The following is a 21,954-nucleotide window of genomic DNA, read 5'->3' on the forward strand; positions in this document are numbered from 1 at the left end:
GTAAAATGCATTCACATACAGGTGTGTCAAAAAGTGAGTTTAATTTGAAAGGTTTTAACTGATTCACTACATGCATTGGATAATACTTTTTGAAACCCAATTCCTACCTAATTTCTGTATTCAAAATCTTTCTTTTTGTTTGTTTTGTGAGATAATTTTGAGTATTAGTTCACTGTAAGCTATAATGAAATTTTAAAATGGTAACGATTTGTAAAGAATCTGAGTTTCACGTTTTGAAATTTACTAAAATAGGTTTCCACTATCCTAATTTATTGTGATTTACAGCTTGTGCTTCTGGTAAAATGTGTAGGTTTATTTGCAACCAAGTATATCCACATAGCACTAGCAATATTATTTTAAGTCTGAAACTACAGTGCAATATCCAAAGTCAAACCCCAAAATTGGTATAAATTGGAGTTCAACCAAAATTTTCAAGAAAAAAAAAAAGTGCCTCAAAAAGTTAAACTAAACCATCATGTGCCATGATACTGCCTTGGAATGTGAACAATCAAAGAAAAAAAATAACCTAATACAGTGGTGGCCCGGGGGCCAGATTCGACCCACCACATCATTTTATGTGGCCCGCGAAACCAAATCGTGTGCATCTACTTCATGTTTCCACCTAAAATACCAAAATTGCAAATTGCCTTCACTTTTAAACATATTGAGATATTGCAAGCATTTTGTTACCGATGCCCTTTTTAAAATAAATTAAATAATACTGTCGTCGAACGGCGGCACTGTGGACAACTGCTTAGAGCATCAGTTCTGAGGACCGGGGTTCAATCCCAGGCGCCGCCTATGTGCAGTTTGGATGTTCTCCCTGTGCCTGTGTGGGTTTTCTCCGGGCACTCCGGTTTCCTCCCACATCCCAAAAACATGCATGGTAGGTTAATTGACAACTCTAAATTGCCCGTAGGTGTGAATGTGAGTGCGAATGGTTGTTTGTTTGTATGTGCCCTGCGATTGGCTGGCAACCAGTTCAGGGTGTACCCCGCCTCCTGCCCGATGATACCTGGGATAGGCTCCAGCACGCCTGTGACCCTCGTGAGGACAAGCGGCTCAGAAAATGGATGGATGGATGTCGTCGAACAAAGTTTTTACTACCTTCTGATTTTAAAAGTAGCTATCCATCAATTTGTGTATATGTAATAATATGAAGCTATCATACATTAATATGGGTTCACAGCCATAACGGCCCTCCAAGAGAAACCCTAACTACGATGTGGCCTACGACAAAAATTAGTTTGACACCCCTAATATGTCATAACCATTTGATCAGAAATTTAAAGGTTACTTACTTAAAATGACATCGTTTTTTTAATGACATAATTTTGAAGTTAACCAGTGTCACAAAAAAAAATTATATTCAAGGAGGTTCAACTGTATAAGGTTTTACAGCCAAGACACAAATTAAAGAGGGCTGTTCTTTGTTTTACAAAGGTAAATTGGATTTGATCCATTATACTTAAACCACAGCGTGACCAATCAGTTCCTTTCGCTTTTGCACAGGCCTAAGGATTTACATGAGATGACAATGAGAATGCTCAGAGCTCTGCACAATGATAGTCAACTCAGTCCTGTGTACTATTATGACTTATCTAATAACAGTTTTTCCCTTCAATATCATTATGAACTCTGGCTTCTTACCACATTCCAAAAATGTGCATACTAGGCAGACTGAAGACTATAAATTGTCTGTAGGGGTGAATTGTTCGTCTATGTGCTCTGCAACTGACTGGCGACCTGTCCGGGGTGTGACCCACCTCTCGCCCAAAGGCAGCTAGACCCTTTTGACCCTAATGAGGACACATACTGTAGAAAAATGGATGGATAATTATTAAATGCCTGCATGACATACCCGTATTTCCAAAGACACATTTACAATGTTGGATGATTTTACTTACATAATACTATAATTAAAGCATAAGTAGAACAATAGCACAGTACATACTATATAGTATATCCTGTGTAGGCCACATTTGAAATGAGAAAATCGGTTTCCAAACAATAAATAAGGCTGTCCTACACATTGTTATCTGGATAATTAGACTGTTTATATACACATTATATTATTCCATTCCTTCAAACAGTCTTTTTTTTTTTCTATATGAATGGAAGATCGCGGTGTTGAGGTTCCGCCTCTTCGTCACTGTTTGGGCTTGAGTGCAGCGGCAAAGACGCCGACAACAATGGCAACGACGGTGAAGCTTTGGGCGAAGATGCGGCCCCGCATCAACAATTGCGACTGCCTGGTTTTGCCCTGGTGGAATGCCCGGAGGCCATACATCAGCGCTCCTGCCGTCCCCAAACAACCTGGACAACACAGGAAAGTGACATTGGCTCAGCACGCAGGACTTCACTGAGTATCAATGAACTGGAACTTATCATGATACAGTATTTAATACATCACAGACTATTACAGGGGTTCTCAGTTTACGACATACAGTAGTTCAGTTCCTCCGGTGGCGGTGTAACCAAATTTGTACATCGGTTGGAAGGAACACTGACTAACCTCGGCTAACACAGTAAAGTCATAACCTAAGTAAATATTCATCAAAACACTTCTAGGCCATGAATATTAAACAATCAAATGAAAAACAGAGGTGCGATGGTGAGTACTTATTCTAAATTATTTCATTGGGTGCTGTTTGTGACCTCAAAGTTGGTATGGCAATAGTGTCGGCTAGCTAACTGACTAGCTGTAGTTTCACTTGTGCAGTGGATAAGTAACTTGGTCATAAACAAATTAACATTTGTGCATTTTTCACCTATTCCTGGGGGTGGCCATGTTGGGCAATATAGCCCTGTAAAGTTACAAGTCCCCTCACAAACGTCACGTGACCAAACCCGTATATCAGCATATCGGGCTCCCTGGGCAGTGTTGTACCTAAACAAGTTCAATGAACAAAAGTTCATGAACTAGTTCATATTTTGTGCGAACGTGAACCGAACTTTTTCTGCCGTTTCATTCTAGCGCCAAAGAACGGTTTTCGAACGAAAGTTTATTTTCATTCAAGAGTGCCAGGTTTTGTTAGGGAATTCCAGGACAAACCCATCTCCGCACACTATATACGAGCCTTCAAATATGTCAACGCTGTATTTGGCAACGGATTCAGTACGGCCATGGCCGCCATTCATGGAAGGCACCTCGCAGCTGTGTGGGAACGCGAGCTGCATTCAGGGACACTGCGTAAATGGGATTGAATGTGTTCTTCGGTGGTTCTTTTGTAATAGAGCAAATAATTGTAAAAATTGATTACTGTGAAAATTAGTATTTATATCAGAATGCTTTAGTTAAAATTCTATACGATCACACTGTCATGATATAATAATATAAAAAGATAAAATCAAAACTTGTTAATATAGTCAGCCAGAGCTGCGAGGAATGCAAAGTTATCAATGTCCTTTCACCATCATTCTTGTCATGCTGAGTTGTGTGTTTTTGTTTGCACATTTAGGAAAAAAAAGTTTTTTTTTGTTTTAATTACTCATTTTTAAAAAAGCAACAAGTTTTTACTCATGTTTTTGAGATTGTATGGTGAAAGCTGCAGCTGGTTGGCTACTAGTGTGGACTGAAAGTGTGGCAACAATGGGGAAATGAAATGCCAGTATTTCAAGGGGAATAGCCCGTCAGCAACATCCATCCATCCATTTTCTTTACCGCTTATCCTCACTAGGGTCACGGGCTGGCGGAGCCTATCCCAGCTATCTTCGGGCGGGACGCGAGGTACACCCTGAACCGGTCGCCAGCCAATTGGAGAGCACATAGAAACAAACAACCATTCGCGCTCACATTCATACCTATGGGCAATTTAGAGTACCACGCATATTTTTGGGACGTGGGAGGAAACCGGAGTGCCCGGAGAAAACCCATCCAGGCACGGGGAGCACATGCAAACTCCACACAGGGGGGGCCGGGATTTGAACCCCAGTCCCCAGAACTGTGAGGCATATGTGCTATCCAGTTGTCCACCATGCCGGAATTATTAACTGAACTACTTCAATTTTGGAATAGTGAATTGAAATGAACTCTGAACTAGTTAGTGTATAAAATGAACTATCAAAACTAACTAGCAAAATTATGGGTTGATTACATGATGGTTTGGACAATATTGTAGTAAGTTTGGGTTCAAACTATCATGTAATCAACCTCTGCCTCCAGTCAAAAAGTCGAAGTCAAACCAGCCGCCACAACTATTGTTCATAAGCACCACGGCGACACGCCGGACGTCACCAACGCACCGCGTAGGCCAACTTCAAAATAAAAGTCCCACCTATAATACACAGGACATCAATGCCTTGTTCGGCTTTTCTTTTAAAGTTGTCCTCCGCATATCGTAGTAGGGTTCCGGCATGAACGATCACCAGCTGCCCTCCACTCCTTGACTGGATGCTGTCCTGACCTCAGTTTATATTGCCATCATACACTGTTGCATCCAACATCAACACAATCAAAACAACCACGTTCAATTGATAATTACTTTAATGCTAATTTATTACACTGCCAGTGACTGCAGGCAGCTAACAGCTAGGTGCCTGATTGTGCAGCAGGCTCGCAACTGCCTGTGGACTACTTTTCCGAGGCAGTTTAATAGGTGAAAATGAATCTGCACACTTCCATTTGATGCTGACAGCCTAACACAGTTCCTACCGATCCATTTATAACAAACTGAAAATGAAAGGAGCAACGAGCTAGCTAGCTACATTAAATGCGACGTCACTTCCTCCCTTTCACACTCTTGCGACTTTTGCACATGGAATGACGTAAATATGGTATCCCGCGATGCGGTGTTCTAAGAGCATTTTTAGAATACTTCGTAGATCCAAGAAAACGGCACCAGATAAAGAAGATGCATGTATAAGAGGACGTTTTGACCTCTCGGGTTCACTTGCGCTTTGAGACGTTGACCATAAATTGATGCATTAACGCAGGTTTTGAAGATTTCTTAATATTTGTCACAGGAAAATGATGCTTGTTTAACTGGAATCGTTTTTAAAGTAGCTGTCCGATAATGCTGGTCTCGTGTAAATCAATTGAACTTTTAAAATGTATACACTTGTCTACATTCACCCGAACACGGAGGATTAAGTGCAAGAACTGTCACTGTCAACTGTCATACTTTTGATTTAACCGAAAAACTAGCAAATGAAAAGTTTAAAAGTTAAAATGACGCTTTGTAGGATAAAAGAAATCATTTCGATTGTACAGCGCAGTCTCTGGCTTGTGTAACTCACCTATTGGGACGAACGGGTTGTCCTTTGCTTTCCGCATGAACTTTTCTTTAAAGGTTTCATCTTTGGCCCTCGGTAATGGGCTGAAGCCCTCGATGACCGGTGGCTGCGAGAAGTCAAACGGGTTGCTTCCCCTTCCCGTGGACGCTGGTGTCGACGCTTGGTCGGACGCCGCCATGCTTGCTTACCTTCGGGGTGGAACCTCACACGTTCGGCGACTTGACTTCCGTATCGCGCTTCACAATAAAATGCTGCATTCTTTAAAAGTGGGAAATCGGAATTTACTCCACTCGGATTGTACCAGTTCCGACCTCAAAGCGTTCCAGTCGAATGTAAATAAAGATGACCGACCGCGCAAAATTTTTCGTTTGTTTGTTTTGTATATCTGTAAGCATTATAGACCCTTATACAATGGTAATTTGCTTTATGTAAATAAAGTAATATCTTAAATCGTAAGCATTTCACCGAATAACTTCATGCAGGCAGGGTCCTCGAGGGGGTCCTGTGGGGGGTGCTTCGGGAGTATGGGGTACCGAAGGGGCGAGAGGTGGGATACACCCTGAACTGGTCACCAGCCAATCGCAGGGCACATATAGACAAACAATCATTCAAACTAAGATCCACACCTACGGGCAATTTAAGAGTCTTTAATTAACCTACCATTCATGTTTTTGGAATGTGGGAGGAAACAGAGTACCCAGAGAAAACCCACGCAGGCACGGGGAGAACATGCAGACTCCACACAGGCGAGACCGGATTTGAACCCGGGTCCTTAGAACTGTGAGGCAGATGTGCAAACCAGTCGGTTGTGTTCATCTTTTGAAATGATTTTCTATTTAAAATGAGACGATTAAAACACAAACCAGAACACCAATGACTAATTGTGAAATGGTAAACGGAGAGCAGTGCACTTATAAAGTGCTTTTATCTACTGTGCCCAAGGCACTTTCATAGACCAATGGGTGGCTGCTGCCATGCAAGGTAATGCCAGGCCCACTAGGAGCATTTTGGGCTTCAGTGTCTTGCCCAAAGACACTTCGACAGCGGACAGTCGCAGCAGAGATTCAAACCGCTGACCCTTTGATCACGGGACGACCCTCAACCAACTGATCCACAGCTAAAGAGCCAAATGCTAAGCAATATCATTAATTTTGTTCATTTTGTTGCATTTCAAAACAGACAACTCCGATATCAATAACACATACTTTTTAATCTTTTTATTGAATATTAAGGTAAATATTTCACATTAATACAGGCTACATAAAGTAGAGCCACTATACGACATGAAATTTACTCTCATTTTAACCCTTTTTAGTATGTAAACAATTATACATGTTATTTACCACTCTAAAAGGTTCTGATTTCTCTTTAGGTAATCATCATCTAGGTTTGGGCCGTGTTTAAATAGCTACTTCATGTTCAGCCCCTTGCAGCCAAAGAACGGTGTATGCGGGTTTAAGTCAAAAATCGCTAAACTATGCAGAGAACGGTTCCTGTTGAACAGGCGATCGAACATTTTGTTTGAATCACCACGACACAATTGATCTCCTTCCTCATCTCAAATAGGCACGTCAAGAATGGGCTCGGGAGAACTTCCAGTTCTTCAACCTTTGCTCTGCACTCTGTTCTTTATTTGTGTTGTTAATATGTTGTAATTTTGTTTGTTCATCATAATTGGTCAGAATCATCCGTTGGTAAGCCGTTTTTCTTTTGTTTTTTTGTTTTTTCTTGATTGTGAACGATGCCATCTAGTTGACATGATTCAGGTGCACGTTGCCAACGTGTGGCGCCCAGGTACCAGGCCACATCTGAGGGTAGAAAGTAAGTAAGTAATATGTCTAACATTAATGGACTGCAGTCAACATGAGCATGGGGACATTACCTGCTGTTGTGGGTCAGTGTTGTCTGCGTTGTTTGGGACCACTTTGATGATGGGGCTCCACGCGGGGTCGCTGGCATGCAAACCATTGTACATGGGTCCCCCGGGCCCCTCTGCCATTGGTGGATGAGGGGGCAGCATGGTTCCGCCATACATTGACATGGGCATTCCCTGACACAGGACGACAGAAAATAATGCATACTGTTACTATAGTGGGCATGTGAAATGATCCATCCTGGAGAGTCCTCGATTTATGACCAAGTTAAATTTCCATGTCGCAATAGTAGTAGTAGTACAGCAGTAAAGTCATAATTACAATAAAAATCTTTGTAAGTAAGGGTGTTTTACTGTGTTGTTTTTAATAATAACAATGTGTGTATGTATGTACAAGAATAATAGTGGCAGCATCGTGTCCAAGTTGTCCAAGGTTCAAATCTGGCCTAGCTTTCCTGTGTGGAGTTTGCATGTTCTCCCTGTGCTTGTGTGGGTTTTCTCGGGGTACTTCAGTTTCCCCCCTTATTCCCAAAACATGCGTGGTAGGTTAATTGAAGACTAATTTTCCATAGATATGAACGTGAATGCAAATGGTTTGTTTGTTTATATGCAGCCTGCGATTGGCTGGTGACCAGTTCAGGGTGGACCCCGCCTCTCGCCCAAAGATAGGCGCCAGCACACTCGTCACCAGAGTGAGGATAAGTGGTTCAGAGGATGGATGGATGGTGTTTTAATAAGTAAATGTGACTTTAGCATGTAGGAGGGGTAAACCTACAGTATGAAAAAATATACACTATATTGCCAAAAGTATTCGCTCACCTGCCTTGACTCAGATATTAATTTAATTGACATCCCATTCTTAACCCACAGGGTTTAATATGACATTAGTACCCCCTTTACAGTTAAAACAGCTTAAACTCTTCTGGAAATGTTTTCCACAAGGTTTAGGAGTGTTCTTATGAGAATTTATGACCATTTTTCCAGAAGCGCATTTGTGAGGTTACACACTGATGTTGGACGAGAAGGCCTGGCTCTCAGTCTGCACTCTAATTCATCCAAAGGTGTTCTATAGGGGTGAGATCAGGATTGTGCAGGCCAGTCAAGTTCATTCACATCAAACTCAATCACCCATTTCTTTATGAACCTTGAACAAACTCCGACTGCAACGGACAATCAAAACTGCTGAAAAGATTGTCGTACCCCCCTACCCACCCTTGAGGACCTGCACGGTGCCAGAACTAAGACAAGAGCGTGCAAAATCCTCTCGGACCCTCGGTCACCAGCTCTTCCAGCTCCTTCCCTCAGGTAGGCGCTACCGATCAAGATCAATGCAAACTAGAAGTATCAGACATTCCAACACCTCCTTCCCCCTTGCAATCAACTTCTTAAACAGCTAACCTACAATTCCATTGCAACATGCTGCCAATTTTTTTTTTGTCTTGAGTTTTTTGTCACATTTATGTCGGGCCAATTATACATACTCGTGCACTCACTGTAGTAGTCTCGCCACGCTGCACTATTTGCATATCTGTTGTTGCCCAATACTGGCCACTCATGCCAGAGTAGCATCTGCCCCACTTGCACACTGATTGAGGAGTATCTGCAACATTTGCACAATCAACATTGTCCCAGATTATCACGCTACTAGTCACTTTAAACTGCATACATTCCTTGCAGTCTCTGCGCCCTTTGGACAATGGTAATTGCACCAGACTATTGCTATATTAGTCATTCAAACAGACACCCTGAACTGGTTGCCGGCCAATCGCAGGGCACATATAAACAAACAACCATTCACACTCACATTCACACCTATAGGCAATTTAGAGTCTTCAATTAACCTACCATGTATGTTTTTGGGATTTGGGAGGAAACCGGAGTAACTGGAGAAAACCCACACAGACACAGGGAGAATATGCAAACTCCACACAGGCAAGGGCGGATTTGAACCTGGGTCCTTAGAACTGTGATGCAGATGTGCTAACCAATTGTGAACCATGCCGCTAGAATGGGATATGTCTTGCAAGCATCCTTGGGATAAACAGGTTCACTTTAGTTTATTGGGCGCCATTCGTAGCTTCAAAATGTCAGTACTCCCACAAAACTGAGAACCCCTTGAACATAGCTATTGCTTTGTGTTACCTTTGGGAAGTCCATGTATGTGCTGGGCATGTGCTGAGGCTGGTGGAAGTTATTAGCGGGGTTAGCGATGCCCGTGTCATCCTGCTCCATGGGCTGGTGCTGAGAGAAGGCTGACTGGTCCGCCTGCAGCTGAGGATGCATCATGTGGCTACTCATCAGAGGCTGGGACCAACCAGACATTCCCTCTGTAAAAACAGGTTACAGCTTCAGCAATAGAATACAAAGAATCACGGATAAAACTGGTGGATATATACACTACTACTGTTTAAAAATGTAGGTCACTGAGAGGTTTCTGGTATTATTGAAAGAAAAGCAATAGTGTCTACATAAAAATGTGGATATACTGTGATACTTTGACTTAGGAGTTTAATTTCTTCTATGACCAAGCTCGTAACTCAATTTACTAAGAAATCAAATAAAGTTTCCCCATTGAAATGAATTGAAATGCCATCCACCCACCCACCCAAAAAAAACACCAGTTTGTTTTTAATAAAGAACAATAGCACTGTATTGTCAAATATGAAAACATGAGCTACTTAAGTGTAATTAAGCCCAAAGTCACAAACTGTAGTAAGTGTGTTGTTGTTGTGTACTTTTAAGGGGCGGGGCCTAGTGAGTGAAATCAGGCGCTGTAGTCACGTGGTTAGTTCAGTGCTATTGCCTGCTATAGGGTCCTTGTATTTTCATTTTGTATTTGCCCGTTTAACAGTTTGTCCGATTCAATAAACAGCTCAAAGTGCATCTATGACTTTATTTTTGTCCACTTCAGACAAAACACTTCAGAGAGGCTTATAAGTCCACAAATTTCTAAATTGGTGCACTAGTAAGTCAAGGTACCACTGTATGAGTGTATATACATTAGGGCAAAAAAAGTATTTAGTCAGCCACCAATTGTGCAAGTTCTCCCACTTAAAAAGATGAGAGGCCTGTAATTTTCATCATATCCTTTTCATCACCTATGAAAGACAAAATGAGGCGGAAAAAAAAAAATCCAGAAAATCAGTCTGATTTTTAAAGAATTTATTAGCAAATTATGGGGGAAAATAAGTATTTGGTCAATAAAAGTTATTTTTTTGGTTTTAACACACTTTTGCTGGTATTTTGGGCCATTCCTCCATGCAGGTCTCCTCGAGAGCAGTGATGTTTTGGGGCTGTCGCTGGGCAACACAGACTTTCAACTCCCTCCAAAGATTTTCTATGGGGTTGAGATCTGGAGACTGGCTAGGCCACTCCAGGACCTTGAAATGCTATTTATGAAGCCACTCCTTCGTTGCCCGGGCGGTGTGTTTGGGATCATTGTCATGCTGAAAGACCCAGCCACGTTTCATCTTCAATGCCCTTGCTGATTAATGGAAGGAGGTTTTTACTCAAAATCTCCCGATACATGGCCCCATTCATTCTTTCCTTTTCACAGATCAGTCGTCCTGGTCCCTTTGCAGAAAAACAGCCCCCAAAGGATGATGTTTCCACCCACATGCTTCACAGTAGGTATGGTGTTCTTTGGATGCAACTCAGCATTCTTTCCCATCCAAACACGACAAGTTGAGTTTTTACCAAAAAAGTTCTATTTTGGTTTCATCTGACCATATGACATCCTCCCCATCCTCTTCTGGATCATCCAAATGCTCTGTAGCAAACTTCAGACGGGGCTAGACATGTACTGGCTTAAGCAGGGGGACACATCTGGAACTGCAGGATTTGAGTTCCTGGCGGCATAGTGTGTTACTGATGGTAGCCTTTGTTACTTTGGTCCCAGCGCTCTGCAGGTCATTCACCAGGACCCCCCCGTGTCATTCTGGGATTTTTGCTCTCTGTTTTTGTGATTATTTTGACCCCACGGGGTGAGATCTTGCATGGAGCCCCAGATCGAGGGAGATTATCAGTGGTCTTGTATGTCTTCCATTTTCTAATAATTGCTCCCACAGTTGATTTCTTCACACCAAGTTGCTTACCTATTGCAGATTCAGTCTTCCCAGCTTGGTGCAGGTTTCTGGTGTCCTTTGACAGCTCTTTGGTCTTGGCCATAGTGGAGTCTGGAGTGTGCCTGTTTGAGGTTGTGGACAGGTGTCTTTTATACTGATGAGTTCAAACAGTTGCCATTAATACAGGTGACGAGTGGAGGAAAGAGGAGCCTATTGAAGTTACAGGTCTGTGAGAGCCAGAAATCTTGCTTGTTTGTAGGAGACCAAAGACTTATTTTCTACCATCATTTGCTAATAAATTCTTTAAAAATCAGACTGTGATTTTCTGGATTTTTTTTATCATTTTGTCTCTCGTGAGTTATACCTACAATGAAAATTACAGGCCTCTCTCATATTTTTAAGTGGGAGAACTTTCACAATTGGTGGCTGACTAAATACTTTTTTGCTCCACTGTATTTTATACATATACATATTAAGGGTGGACCGGTTTTTGAAGACCATCCAAACCATTCGGTTCAAGTGTTCCAGTTGGGTCTGCATGCATATATCCCGTTCAGGTTGCAACTTTTTTTTTTAATACTAAATTTACTAACGCATGTGTTGTTCTTCCCGTGAAGACTCCCCTTTTTAAGGCTACAACATTTGCGGACATGAGTGGAAAAAGCTGGTGCGATAGATTCGCTAGCAGCATTATACATACAGAAAACAGTTATTTTTTAAATGAAGATAACATGAAATCAATCTCAAAGTCTAGACATTGTTAATGCAGTAAAAAAAACTGTACTTTTCTTTCAACATTCAGGACATTTATAAGTCAGCCCCAAACCTTTGAATTGTAGTGTGTATATACACAACAGTGTGTTTCCAAGAAAAATATTAAATTGTCTTGGTGACCAAACCTATTTAATGGTTGTGTAAATAAAATGATTTGTCTTAACCTGAAGCACTTCCAACACCAAATGACCAAATGCCGCCCTGTCCCACAGATGCCGTGTAGCTGGTGGTGAGGAGAGGGGGGTTCACTGAGCCAGTCTGTCGGATCCTTGCCAGTCTTTCCGTGCCGATGGGTGGCGGAACCTTCCGGTCTTGCTGAGAGGAGGCGCCTTGCTTGGGCTGGGATGGAGGGGCCACAGCCGAGGTGGTGAGGGTGGAGGTTGATGCTGTCGATGGAGGAGGAACTGGAGACTCGCCTGATGGAGGGGGAGGCAATAGTGACATATTGACTGTGGATTGAACCAACATAGTGTCATTTACTGAAGTCTTCACTTTTCCTAGACATACATAAAGCCGTTTTGTGGCTCCTACCGGATGTGGATGCACTCCAGGGGTGAGGGGAAAAGTGCTGCCTGCTGAATGAGGGCGTGCCGACCCCGGTGTGACCATGCAGATACACGGGGCTCCCAGAGATACTGGTGGCATAGCTGGTCAATGCTGTGGGTGCAGTGAGTAGGTATTTTGAGTTTAAGTCAATCTCTTGGTCTACATTGTGACAAAAAATAAAAATGGATACACTCAATCCACTTGTTCATACCGATGGGGCTGTTGACCATCCTCTGAGAGGCAGAGCGGTAACCGGGAGCCTTGGAGTTATCTGGAGGAGGCGGAGGGATCATACTCTCCATCTGGCCCACATTCACATAGGCCGGTGGGGCAGAGTACGACGGCTCTGGAGGCGAACGAGCAGGAAGATGGCAGGCACCCCACACCTGATTGTTTCCCACCTGAAAGGTGAGCAGTGATGGAAAACAAATGACATAGAAAGTACTGGCATGTAGTTTTAACTCCTGAAATCACATTTCAAGCACAAAGTTGACGCAACAAAAGGGTCACAGCTTTTGTATGAGTTAGGAAAACGGCCACAACAGCCTCAAAATGTTTTCAAATCACTTGTACTGTAAAGGTTCATTTGATTTACCTGGTTATTATTATCAAAGATGCTGCTGAAATTGAAGAGGCCCGCAGGACCGAAGTTGGGTGGCATTTGCTTGCCTGCGTTGGCCACATGCTGAATCTGGGAACCATTCATCAGGCCAAGATTGGCAGAGACATGAAGGGAGCCTTGGGCCTGGCTTTGAGCCTGCAGAGGCAAACTTGTAGACTGGGATGCCTGGTTTTGGGTCTGTTTAACAGGTTCTTGCTGAGGATTGAAGGGCACGAACACAGACTGTGACTGTTGTTGTGTCTGCATCTGTTGTTGCTCAGGAAGGGAATAGTAAGGCCCCGATGGCTGCATACGATGGGAGACTCTGGGCGCGGGGGCTGAGAAGTGTGGCAACGTGTTGTTAGGGTGTGCAACGTTGTGTGAGAGGACAGGAGGAGGTACTGAGGTGAGGTGGGAGTTGGGCTGGGTGTTAAGGAGCGCTGGGGGAGGCGTTGATGAAATAGAGGAGGATGGGGGAGGCAACTGCTGCCGAGGTTCTGGTTTGGGAGGCAAAGCAATAGTAGCCGCGGTGAAGCCTGCCGAAGCGATGCGGTCGCTGACAGAAACAGGCTGATTCTCAGCATGTTGAGGGGGTTTCTCTTTTCCAGGCGTCATAACAGCACTGGGCTCTGTTTTAACTTGCTGGATGTGGGCCTGCGAGATGCATCCGACCTGCTGCTGAGAAGTATTAACTGGAGCCGTAGAGGAATTGTGGTGTGCGGGAGACCCTGTGCCTCGTACTGCATTGCTGCTGCTGGGAGCAGTAGCGGCGACAGACACAGAGGTGACGACGGCAGATTTGGGATCGGGCGCGAAGAGTTGTTTTCTGACTGAGGAGGGGGTGGGGATGCTTGGCTGAGGATTGTATGGCGTGGCATTGGGGGTGTGAGGAGAGGACGACACTGCGGATGAGCCGGAAGCACTCGTGGTGGCGGTGTTGGTGCAGACTGCAGAGCTGGCAGTGTTGCTGTGCTCACTGGGAGTAGAGCTAGGTCTGGCCGGCCCGGCTGCATTACCTCCATTATGTTTGGGAGAGCTGTTAGTGCTGCCGGGACTCACTGGTCGCACAGGGAAGGGGCCCCAGGTGGTGGCGGCAGGCGAGAAAGTGCCACCAAACTGTGCCATGGGCAGCCGAGGGTGTCTGATCTGGTGCATGGTCTGAGCGGCCAGTAGGGCCAGCTGAGGGTGCGCGTAGGCAAGGGGCAGCGATACTGGAAAAGGCTGTCTGACATTTGACGACAGCCCTTTCCCCATCTTTCCTCCAGCCTGAGAAGAGGACGATGAAGAGGATGAAGAGGGCTGGAATGACACGCCTGTGGAGGCAACCAGTGAGCTGAGGGACTTTGGTCCCGAATTTGAACCACTGCCCCCCCCTGTGCTGCTGCCAAAGGAAGCTGAGGATGCTTTGGAGCCTGGTACTCTAATGTGATTGCGAGGGATCAGATCCTCAAGCTCTTTGGCTGGGTCTTGAATTAGCGCATTGATTAACTGGACTGCATATCGTGTAGACTCCGTGCCTCCTCTGCAACGACAAAGCACACCTAATTAAGACGACCAGCAAACCCAAATACACTGCAGGATTTATTATGGACTTAAGTTAAAAAAAAAAAAATATACCGCGTGTGGACAATTGTTATGATACCCTTCTAGCTAGTTTATTATTCAGTCCACAAGGGGGCATTCATCTCTACCTTATGGTGATCATCCTTTCACCGTTCTTGTCCTTCTGTTTGTCTACATCAATGTGGGCTCCTGTCACATCTTGAATGGCTGTGATGTTGCAGCCCCCGCGGCCCATGATACGTGACACAACTGAGGCTGGCACAGAAAGCTTTTTAGATCTGTAAAAGAAAAAAAAAGGCCATAGTTAAAAAATACAGTAAAGCAAATGTGAATGTGTGTAAAAACTGGCAGAAAAACAAACATTTACCTCCTAACAACTTCCTTCCAACCTTCTTCCCTCTTCTGGCCCCTCTTGGGGCTTGTAAGGCTAAGCTTACTGTTGGGCGAAGTAACTGGAAGAGCCATGGTCTTGAATGGGGAGGGCAAAGAGTTTGAGGTGGATTCATTCATGTCTGGAGCTCTGGGGAGAATAATTCAGACCAAAAATAAAATCTGTTAAATGCATCTGCATTAAAATAGTTAAAAACTAAATATTCCAAGGGTTGTTCCCCTCCATTTTGTTTGTTGAGCACACACACATTCACAAACACTTAACTCACTTTTGTGTTGGTTTTGAGATGGAGACTGTGACCTTGTCCATCTTGCCTTCGTTTTGAGGCTGAGGACAGTGTCTTTTTTCTGGGCAAACCAAAAGAGTCTGGGCTTGGGTGGCCCCTGAGGACGGGGCAGAGGAGGATGACGAGGAAGATGACGACGAGGAAGCGGACGAGGTGAGGTCAGGAAGGTAGTTGAGCTCCTGACTCTTTCCACCACTGCTGCTACTTTCGCTGGCACAGTCGGTACTGTCCAGAGGGTCAGAGTCGCTGTTGCCACCTGTCACACCCCCACCTCCACCTCTGGGCTCACCGTGGATTTTGTTCTTGTCAGCCTTGTGCTGTGCAAGGGCAACCTAGAAGAAGAAACGGTGTCAGATGAAACTGACATAAAATTGAAGATTCAAGTCTCTTGAATGTATAAGGCACAAAATAGCTACTCACCTGCGGATCCTGTAATATTATAGGTTCATTTGGCAAGTCCTTTGTCTTGTTCTTTTTGTTCTTGCGGTTGGTACTCGGGGTTGTGGCAACACTTGCTCTCTTCTTACCAAAAGCTGTAGTGAAAGTGGCTGAGGTGGCAGATATCCCAATGGTGGTGGTGGTGGTTGCACTGGGAGGCTCAATAGGAACCTCCGATTCTGAGGAAAGAAATAAATGTGAGAAACGAGTACATTGACTACACACAGTATGATGATTTTACGCCTGTCATTTTCAATAAAAAATTTCTATTCCATAGCTATACAGTGGACTCCCTCCATATTTGCAGTTCCGCCTTCCCTTATTCACACTATATCCTTCGTTAATAACTCGCCCATTCCCGATTTTCTGTAACATTGCGGGGGAGAGGGGGTGGGGGGGACTCATCCGCTCAACCAAAATTCCGTAGCGGACATTTTGTGTGTAGTTTGAAGTTTCATCTACACACACACACTCAGGCCCCCTCACTCCACTCTAGCCCCCCGAACTCGCTCATCCAATGTGATGATTGACAGTAACTGCAGTGGATAGATAATACGGCAAAGCCCATATCTGCTGCAGCCGCTTTGGTTCACGCCAAACTAGGACTAAACATAGCCCTAATCAAGCAGACATGCAAACACCAAACGCATGGAAAAGGTGTGATTTTAGTTTTCAAAATACCAATATGGACTAGTCACGGGTATATCACATTATGTAAGAGTGTATCTCCAAATAAAATGCATATTAGTTAACGTTAGCTAGCTGTGGGATCCTTTCATGCTAATGCTTCCGGGGCACAAATAGAGAGATTTGGAGGCGACTCCACACTAGGGTTGGGCATCAAGAATTGAGAACCAGGAGTAACATTCCGGTTCTCCAGGAATCATTCAAACTAAAAAATTTCCGTTCGCAGTTTCGATGCCTACAGTCCGCCGACCCCGAAAAAGAAGTGGCGGAAACCAACACAGAATAACGCGCACAAAGACGTGCTTGTGCCCAACAGCAGCGGCAAACAAAGGTGTGTCTTAACTATGTTAAAATAAATGACCAGTCACCTCAGTGCAACACTTGAAGATTATATTGTGCAAAGGAGGCTTTCACAATTTGTAGAAGTCTGACGTGATCCCTCCCACTCTGAGCATCAGCCTACACCGCGCAGAACTTCAGTCAATTGGGTGAGTGAAACAATAAAATACATCTAGGCCTACATTGACGAACCTAACAAGTTGAACGGTGGGTTACACTTTTGCACTTATTTTAGTCTTCAAACCAACGTAAGAGCTGATGACAGACACAAAAAAATATAAATTACTTTACCATACTCAAGAAAGTAGAAGTCACATTAGAAGCTTAACATTGAGCTAAAACTTCAGCAAGGGTCAAACTAGCAACTTCACATCACAATGAACTGGGACAAAATTCACAAAAACATCTCACAGTATCACAAACACTAACTTTGTGTAAGGAATCAACATTTTACTGAGCATTTGGTTCCATTCATTACTCTTTTTCGTTTTACTTTAGTTTTTACCGGTGTCGTGTAAAAAGTTATTTTTCGTGTCAAAATGCTGTGTTCCGGTGCGAACCCTTCAAAATAAAAGGCTACATGCTTAAAACAGGAAGTCAAGTTAAAACTTGCACATATTAACCATTTGACGTGATAAAACAGTCGCAAATAACTAACAATACTATATTTAACTATTAGCTGAAACAATAATTGAGTATTAAGTCAATTGAGTTTGTTCCACACACATTTCCTTTTATTTCATAGGTTTGATATTGATACTGGTTATAAAGAACCCCGAGCCAAATGTTCATTTTAGTTTACTCTGCAGGCTGCTAAGAAAATGGATGTTCATAATTTGGACACCCTTTATTTAAAACATGCAAACTTTTTTGACCCAGTGCCCTAAAAGAATCGGAATCGAGAATTGTTTGGAACCAGAATCAAAATGAGGAACCGGAATCGAAATGAGGAACTGGAATCGCTGAAATTCAAAGGATGCCCAACCCTACTGTTTTTTGTCAATGTCTTTATGTCTCAAAAGTGTTCTCTGTCAATTGACTGTCTGTTGTCGTACTCGAGCGGGTCCAACTACCGGAGACAAATTCCTTGTGTGTTTTCTTGGACATACTTGGCAAATAAAGATGATTCTGATTATGATACAGTAATCGAAATGACCATTCATAATCCCCAAAATAATATCAGTCATTAGTGAATCCACTTGATTGCCATGGACTGTCTGCAAAATGAAATACTTTTCAAAATGGCTCAATTGAACATCAAATAGTACTGTGCTAGGCCTTGGCATTTTTAAGGCTGTTGAAATACAACTGATTATGCTGTTGCACTTGCTACGGTCTACACAGGATTGAGGCTGAAAATTCCTGTGCATTTCTAATCCAAGACACTAAATTCATTAAAATCACCTTCAGCAGACTCTTCCTTCAGCTCCTGCATATCCAATGAATCCTCCTTAATTTTCTGCCCCTCCTCTTCCTCGAGCTTCCTCTTCTGCTCCTCCTTCTTCTTCTTGCGCTTTTCCTTGCGCTTTTCTCGCTTGGCAGCCAGAGCCTGCTTTTTGCTTTCCTCACGTGACTGTGAAGAACACAAAGACGTAAATGACATGCTTGTTTAGTAACACTGCAGTAAGTTTTGATGCTGTCAACTCCCAAAGCAGAGCTATGAGGCTGGCATTACCTTCTCCAGATCTAGTTCCTTGAGGAGAATGCTTGCGTTTTTGTTGGCCTCCGCTGCCTGTTGGTCTTTGGCTTTGACGATAGTCTCCATGCACTGGTGGCACTTCTTCAAAAGCTCCTGCAGAGAACAAGAGTTTATTAAAGTTTAACTTTCATTGTATTTCTTTTCTGGCAAAGCCCATGTATTGTCTGATGTCACAAAGGAATTGCAGTAAATACCTACCTTGTCAGCAATGGTGGCTATGTATCTCATGCATTCAATATCTGATGGGAATTGGTTGACTTCCTTGACAAGGTATTGCACCACTTTTACATGACCCTACAATATAAAGTTAATCAGCTAAAAGTCAGATACCAGATCAAATACAAAAGGCCATATATGAAATAACCACTAGTGACCACACGGCACCTTGCGATAAGCAGCCATGAGCGGGGTAATTTTGCGGTTGTCAGCTGCATCCACATCAGCACTTGCATGCACCAAGAGCTGGACCACGTCAAAATGGCCGCCATTTGCTGCCAGCCAAAGAGGCGTATTTCCTTTCTTGTTACGTACATCAATATGGGCACCCCTGCAAAATTGTGGCAGCATTAAGATTCACAGAAATAAATTAGAGAACTTTGGAATTGCATTAAAAGCTAAATTCATAAAATGCATATGAGAAAATGAACTTAATTGTTCTGACCAAATAGCAGTCAGGATATCAAAGATGATTTGAGGGAGAACTGACCCTGCTGGAAGCTTCATAATTAAAATAGCTAGCTGGCAGTCGCGGATCTTTAGTGGATATGGTCTTCCGCTTGCCCCGTCAAACGCAGGAGGGCCGTTATGTGTTTGGATGTTAATTCCATTTGTGGATGATCTAATTTATTATCCAGTGAGTGAACGTTGCAAAGGATGATGTGTAGGAGCGGCGTTCTGCAGGGCTTAGCGTTGTTTACCTTAGCTGTTAGCCCACCGCGACAAACGTGCTTCTGCATGCAGCCAAACCGCCCCCCTCACTCCTCTGTCGGCGCTGCTTCGTTGGCCACCAGGTCTTGCCGAGAGCTGCTTTTCGAAGGACGCGAGCGTCGTATTTACGATCTCAAAGTCACTGGATGCTCCTAATTTCAGCAAGTGCTGGCAATCACATGCTAATTGACCACAGATATTGACTATTTTTGACTGTCCCAAGCCAATGCAAACGGCTCCTGCTGGCAACCAGCGTGCTGCTAAATGATACGGTGATTGTTATCGGTCCAGTTTTTTTGTTTTTAGACCGATGAATGTGACGTAATTTTTTTCCCCAACATCAGCCCGACAGTTATTGGTCCGATAGTTATCATGTATCCCTAATGAAAACCAGCGATAACACCTGCACAGCTATTCGCCATCTGCCATTTCTTAAATATTAAATATTTGTTAAATGTACCAGGCAGGATATTTGACTTACAATGTTAGAACAAGTGAGCCATCTACCAGTCTAATTTTTAAGCTGTTTCCCAACATTTTATCAGCTCTACACAATGACTGTCAGTACAGTGGACCCCTGCTATCCGTGGGGGATAGGGCTCAACTGTGAATGGAGAAAATCTGTGAATAATTAAGGCTCATTATAACTGCCATGGAAAAAAAACTAACGTGAATAGGCGGGAGGTTGGGTAATAAAAAAAAAAACGGGAATCGGGGAAAAAATATACCGCGAATAAGCGGGGGGCGTTCCGAGAATAATGGGGTTCCGCTGTATAGGTAAATTGTGCTGAAGGATGGTTCTGAAATTTCTTAAATGGCACACAGAGGGACAGAAAGAAAAACACTGACGGCCAAAAACATATTTGCAACGTGACTAATCTTAAATTGCGATCGTGCCATCAAATAAACTGGGAAGTACTCACCTATTGATAAGCAGCTCACAGAACTTGTAGTGACCCTTGTCAGCAGCGATGGTAAGCGCAGTGTCCCTGGATGAGGGAACAGGTGGAGCATTTACATCAGCGCCTTTATCCAGCAGCACACGGCCCACCTCGGCATAGCCTCCTGAGGCTGCTTCCATCAGAGGAGTGAGCCCAGTCTGCATATAGTGAGGCATTAAGTTATTGGAAAAAGCAACAAAATACAATCACAATCGTATTTAATCTGTGCAATAGGGCTACTATTATGGCCAAAATGATAAGCACAATTATGTTGATCAATATTGTAATCACGATTATTCCTCATATGTTAGGGGGGGAAAAAAATCAACTTCTAAATAAAAGCTTCACAAATAATATATTGAATATCAATGCCTTGTTAGGATTTTATCTTGAAGTTGGCTCTTTCAGTGTATTGGTCATGTTACCTTTATGCAAAGTACAAAATCGTTGTGCAGCCGCAGTCATTGTTCATACAGTGTAGTTAATGCCCTTTGTAGAAATAATTGCGTGAGGGGATCACAAATTTCCTGTCCGGTACTTTGAGCTGGTAATGTTTTCTGCCATTTTTTTAGATGGTTGAACAGATTCGCTTTCTTATCTTGAGGGGTAGACAACTCTGCTGCACTCTTTATATATGACTTCTTGTTTAACGTCACTTGAATCAAAACATGTCCAGAAAACGATTGTTGATCCCTTTCCAAGGCACTAGCTCCTCATCTCCAGTTTATTGCTTCTCTCGGCATGACTCACTTTCGTACTTCTACTGAGAGTGACTGAGGCTCTCACTGCAGGGTGCACTGGGCTCTGCTTGCTTGATATTTAGGCAGCTTAATGAAGCCTTAACCATGCATTCACCCCCTGGTGGTTGGCTGACTAGGTAGAGAAAGGGCTGCATATGCAGCAATGCCCCCATTTTAAATGTTAAAATCACCGATGATCACAATTTAATTGTGGCAGAAATATTAAAATCACCGATGATCACATTAATATAACTGTGGCAGCCAAAATCGTGATCACGATTAAAATTCAATTAATTGTGCAGCCCTTCTGTGCAAGACACATGGTTGTTGCTGCTCTATTCAAGACGTAATTAAAAAACATTGAGAAATTCTATGTGAATATTTAAATGTATAAAACGAAAACAATTACTCACCTTAGCACGGTGTTCAACATTGGCCTTCCGATCGAGCAGCAGACTAACAACCTCAGCCCGTCCTTGGAAACAGGCTAGGGTCAGAGCTGTGTTTCTGTTGGTCTCAATTTGGGCATTGATGTCTGAGCCCATATCCAGCAACAACTTCACTGCGGGTACGTGACCATTCATTGCTGCCAGCATCAGAGGAGAGATTCCTAGTTTGCTGCCAGTCCTGGTGGGAAAGTTTAAAAAAAAAATATTTTTTTTTTAATGAACTAAACTGTTAAGTGTCATTATGAGGTCCAATATTATATATAAGATTTTGATTTCAAACCACAATATACTTTAAATATGCAGTAATTGTAGTAAATCTAATTGCATATTTGTCTCCCATCAATTGCACATTAATCACACGCCCATAATTTCTTGTGTTGTGATTAGAACTGTGTTTGTGA

At 43.2% G+C, this 21,954-nt stretch overlaps 2 protein-coding genes across 9 annotated transcripts in view; both read right to left on the minus strand.

Moving 5' to 3' along the window:
• Positions 1–292: 292 nt before the first annotated feature.
• On the minus strand, positions 293–5,470 carry higd2a (HIG1 hypoxia inducible domain family, member 2A). Its single transcript, XM_061787206.1, has 2 exons — positions 5,239–5,470; positions 293–2,316 (listed from the first exon to the last, which is right to left on the minus strand). The coding sequence occupies exons 1-2, from the start codon at positions 5,411–5,413 to the stop codon at positions 2,150–2,152; spliced, it is 342 nt and encodes a 113-aa protein (XP_061643190.1). The 5' UTR covers positions 5,414–5,470; the 3' UTR covers positions 293–2,149.
• Positions 5,471–6,437: 967 nt separating this feature from the next.
• The window catches only part of ankhd1 (ankyrin repeat and KH domain containing 1), a 37,185-nt gene continuing 21,668 nt past the window's right edge, over positions 6,438–21,954 (minus strand). For 5 of the 8 annotated variants that reach the window (XM_061787185.1, XM_061787184.1, XM_061787183.1 and 2 more), the window contains exons 23-39: positions 21,518–21,731; positions 20,347–20,522; positions 18,881–19,043; positions 18,695–18,790; positions 18,473–18,589; positions 18,202–18,370; positions 15,754–15,950; positions 15,316–15,665; positions 15,024–15,176; positions 14,785–14,934; positions 13,088–14,615; positions 12,704–12,893; positions 12,454–12,603; positions 12,111–12,362; positions 9,251–9,435; positions 7,118–7,285; positions 6,438–7,043 (exon numbers count right to left, since the gene is read on the minus strand). In XM_061787185.1, the coding sequence (XP_061643169.1) occupies positions 6,984–7,043; positions 7,118–7,285; positions 9,251–9,435; positions 12,111–12,362; positions 12,454–12,603; positions 12,704–12,893; positions 13,088–14,615; positions 14,785–14,934; positions 15,024–15,176; positions 15,316–15,665; positions 15,754–15,950; positions 18,202–18,370; positions 18,473–18,589; positions 18,695–18,790; positions 18,881–19,043; positions 20,347–20,522; positions 21,518–21,731 (4,318 nt within the window). In that variant the 3' untranslated portion in view covers positions 6,438–6,983. The remainder of the gene's footprint in view (positions 7,044–7,117; positions 7,286–9,250; positions 9,436–12,110; positions 12,363–12,453; positions 12,604–12,703; positions 12,894–13,087; positions 14,616–14,784; positions 14,935–15,023; positions 15,177–15,315; positions 15,666–15,753; positions 15,951–18,201; positions 18,371–18,472; positions 18,590–18,694; positions 18,791–18,880; positions 19,044–20,346; positions 20,523–21,517; positions 21,732–21,954) is intronic. The other 3 variants (XM_061787188.1, XM_061787187.1, XM_061787186.1) reach the window with 1 other exon arrangement.

Source organism: Phyllopteryx taeniolatus, chromosome 10 (genome assembly GCF_024500385.1).
Source record: "Phyllopteryx taeniolatus isolate TA_2022b chromosome 10, UOR_Ptae_1.2, whole genome shotgun sequence".
NCBI lineage: Eukaryota > Metazoa > Chordata > Actinopteri > Syngnathiformes > Syngnathidae > Phyllopteryx > Phyllopteryx taeniolatus.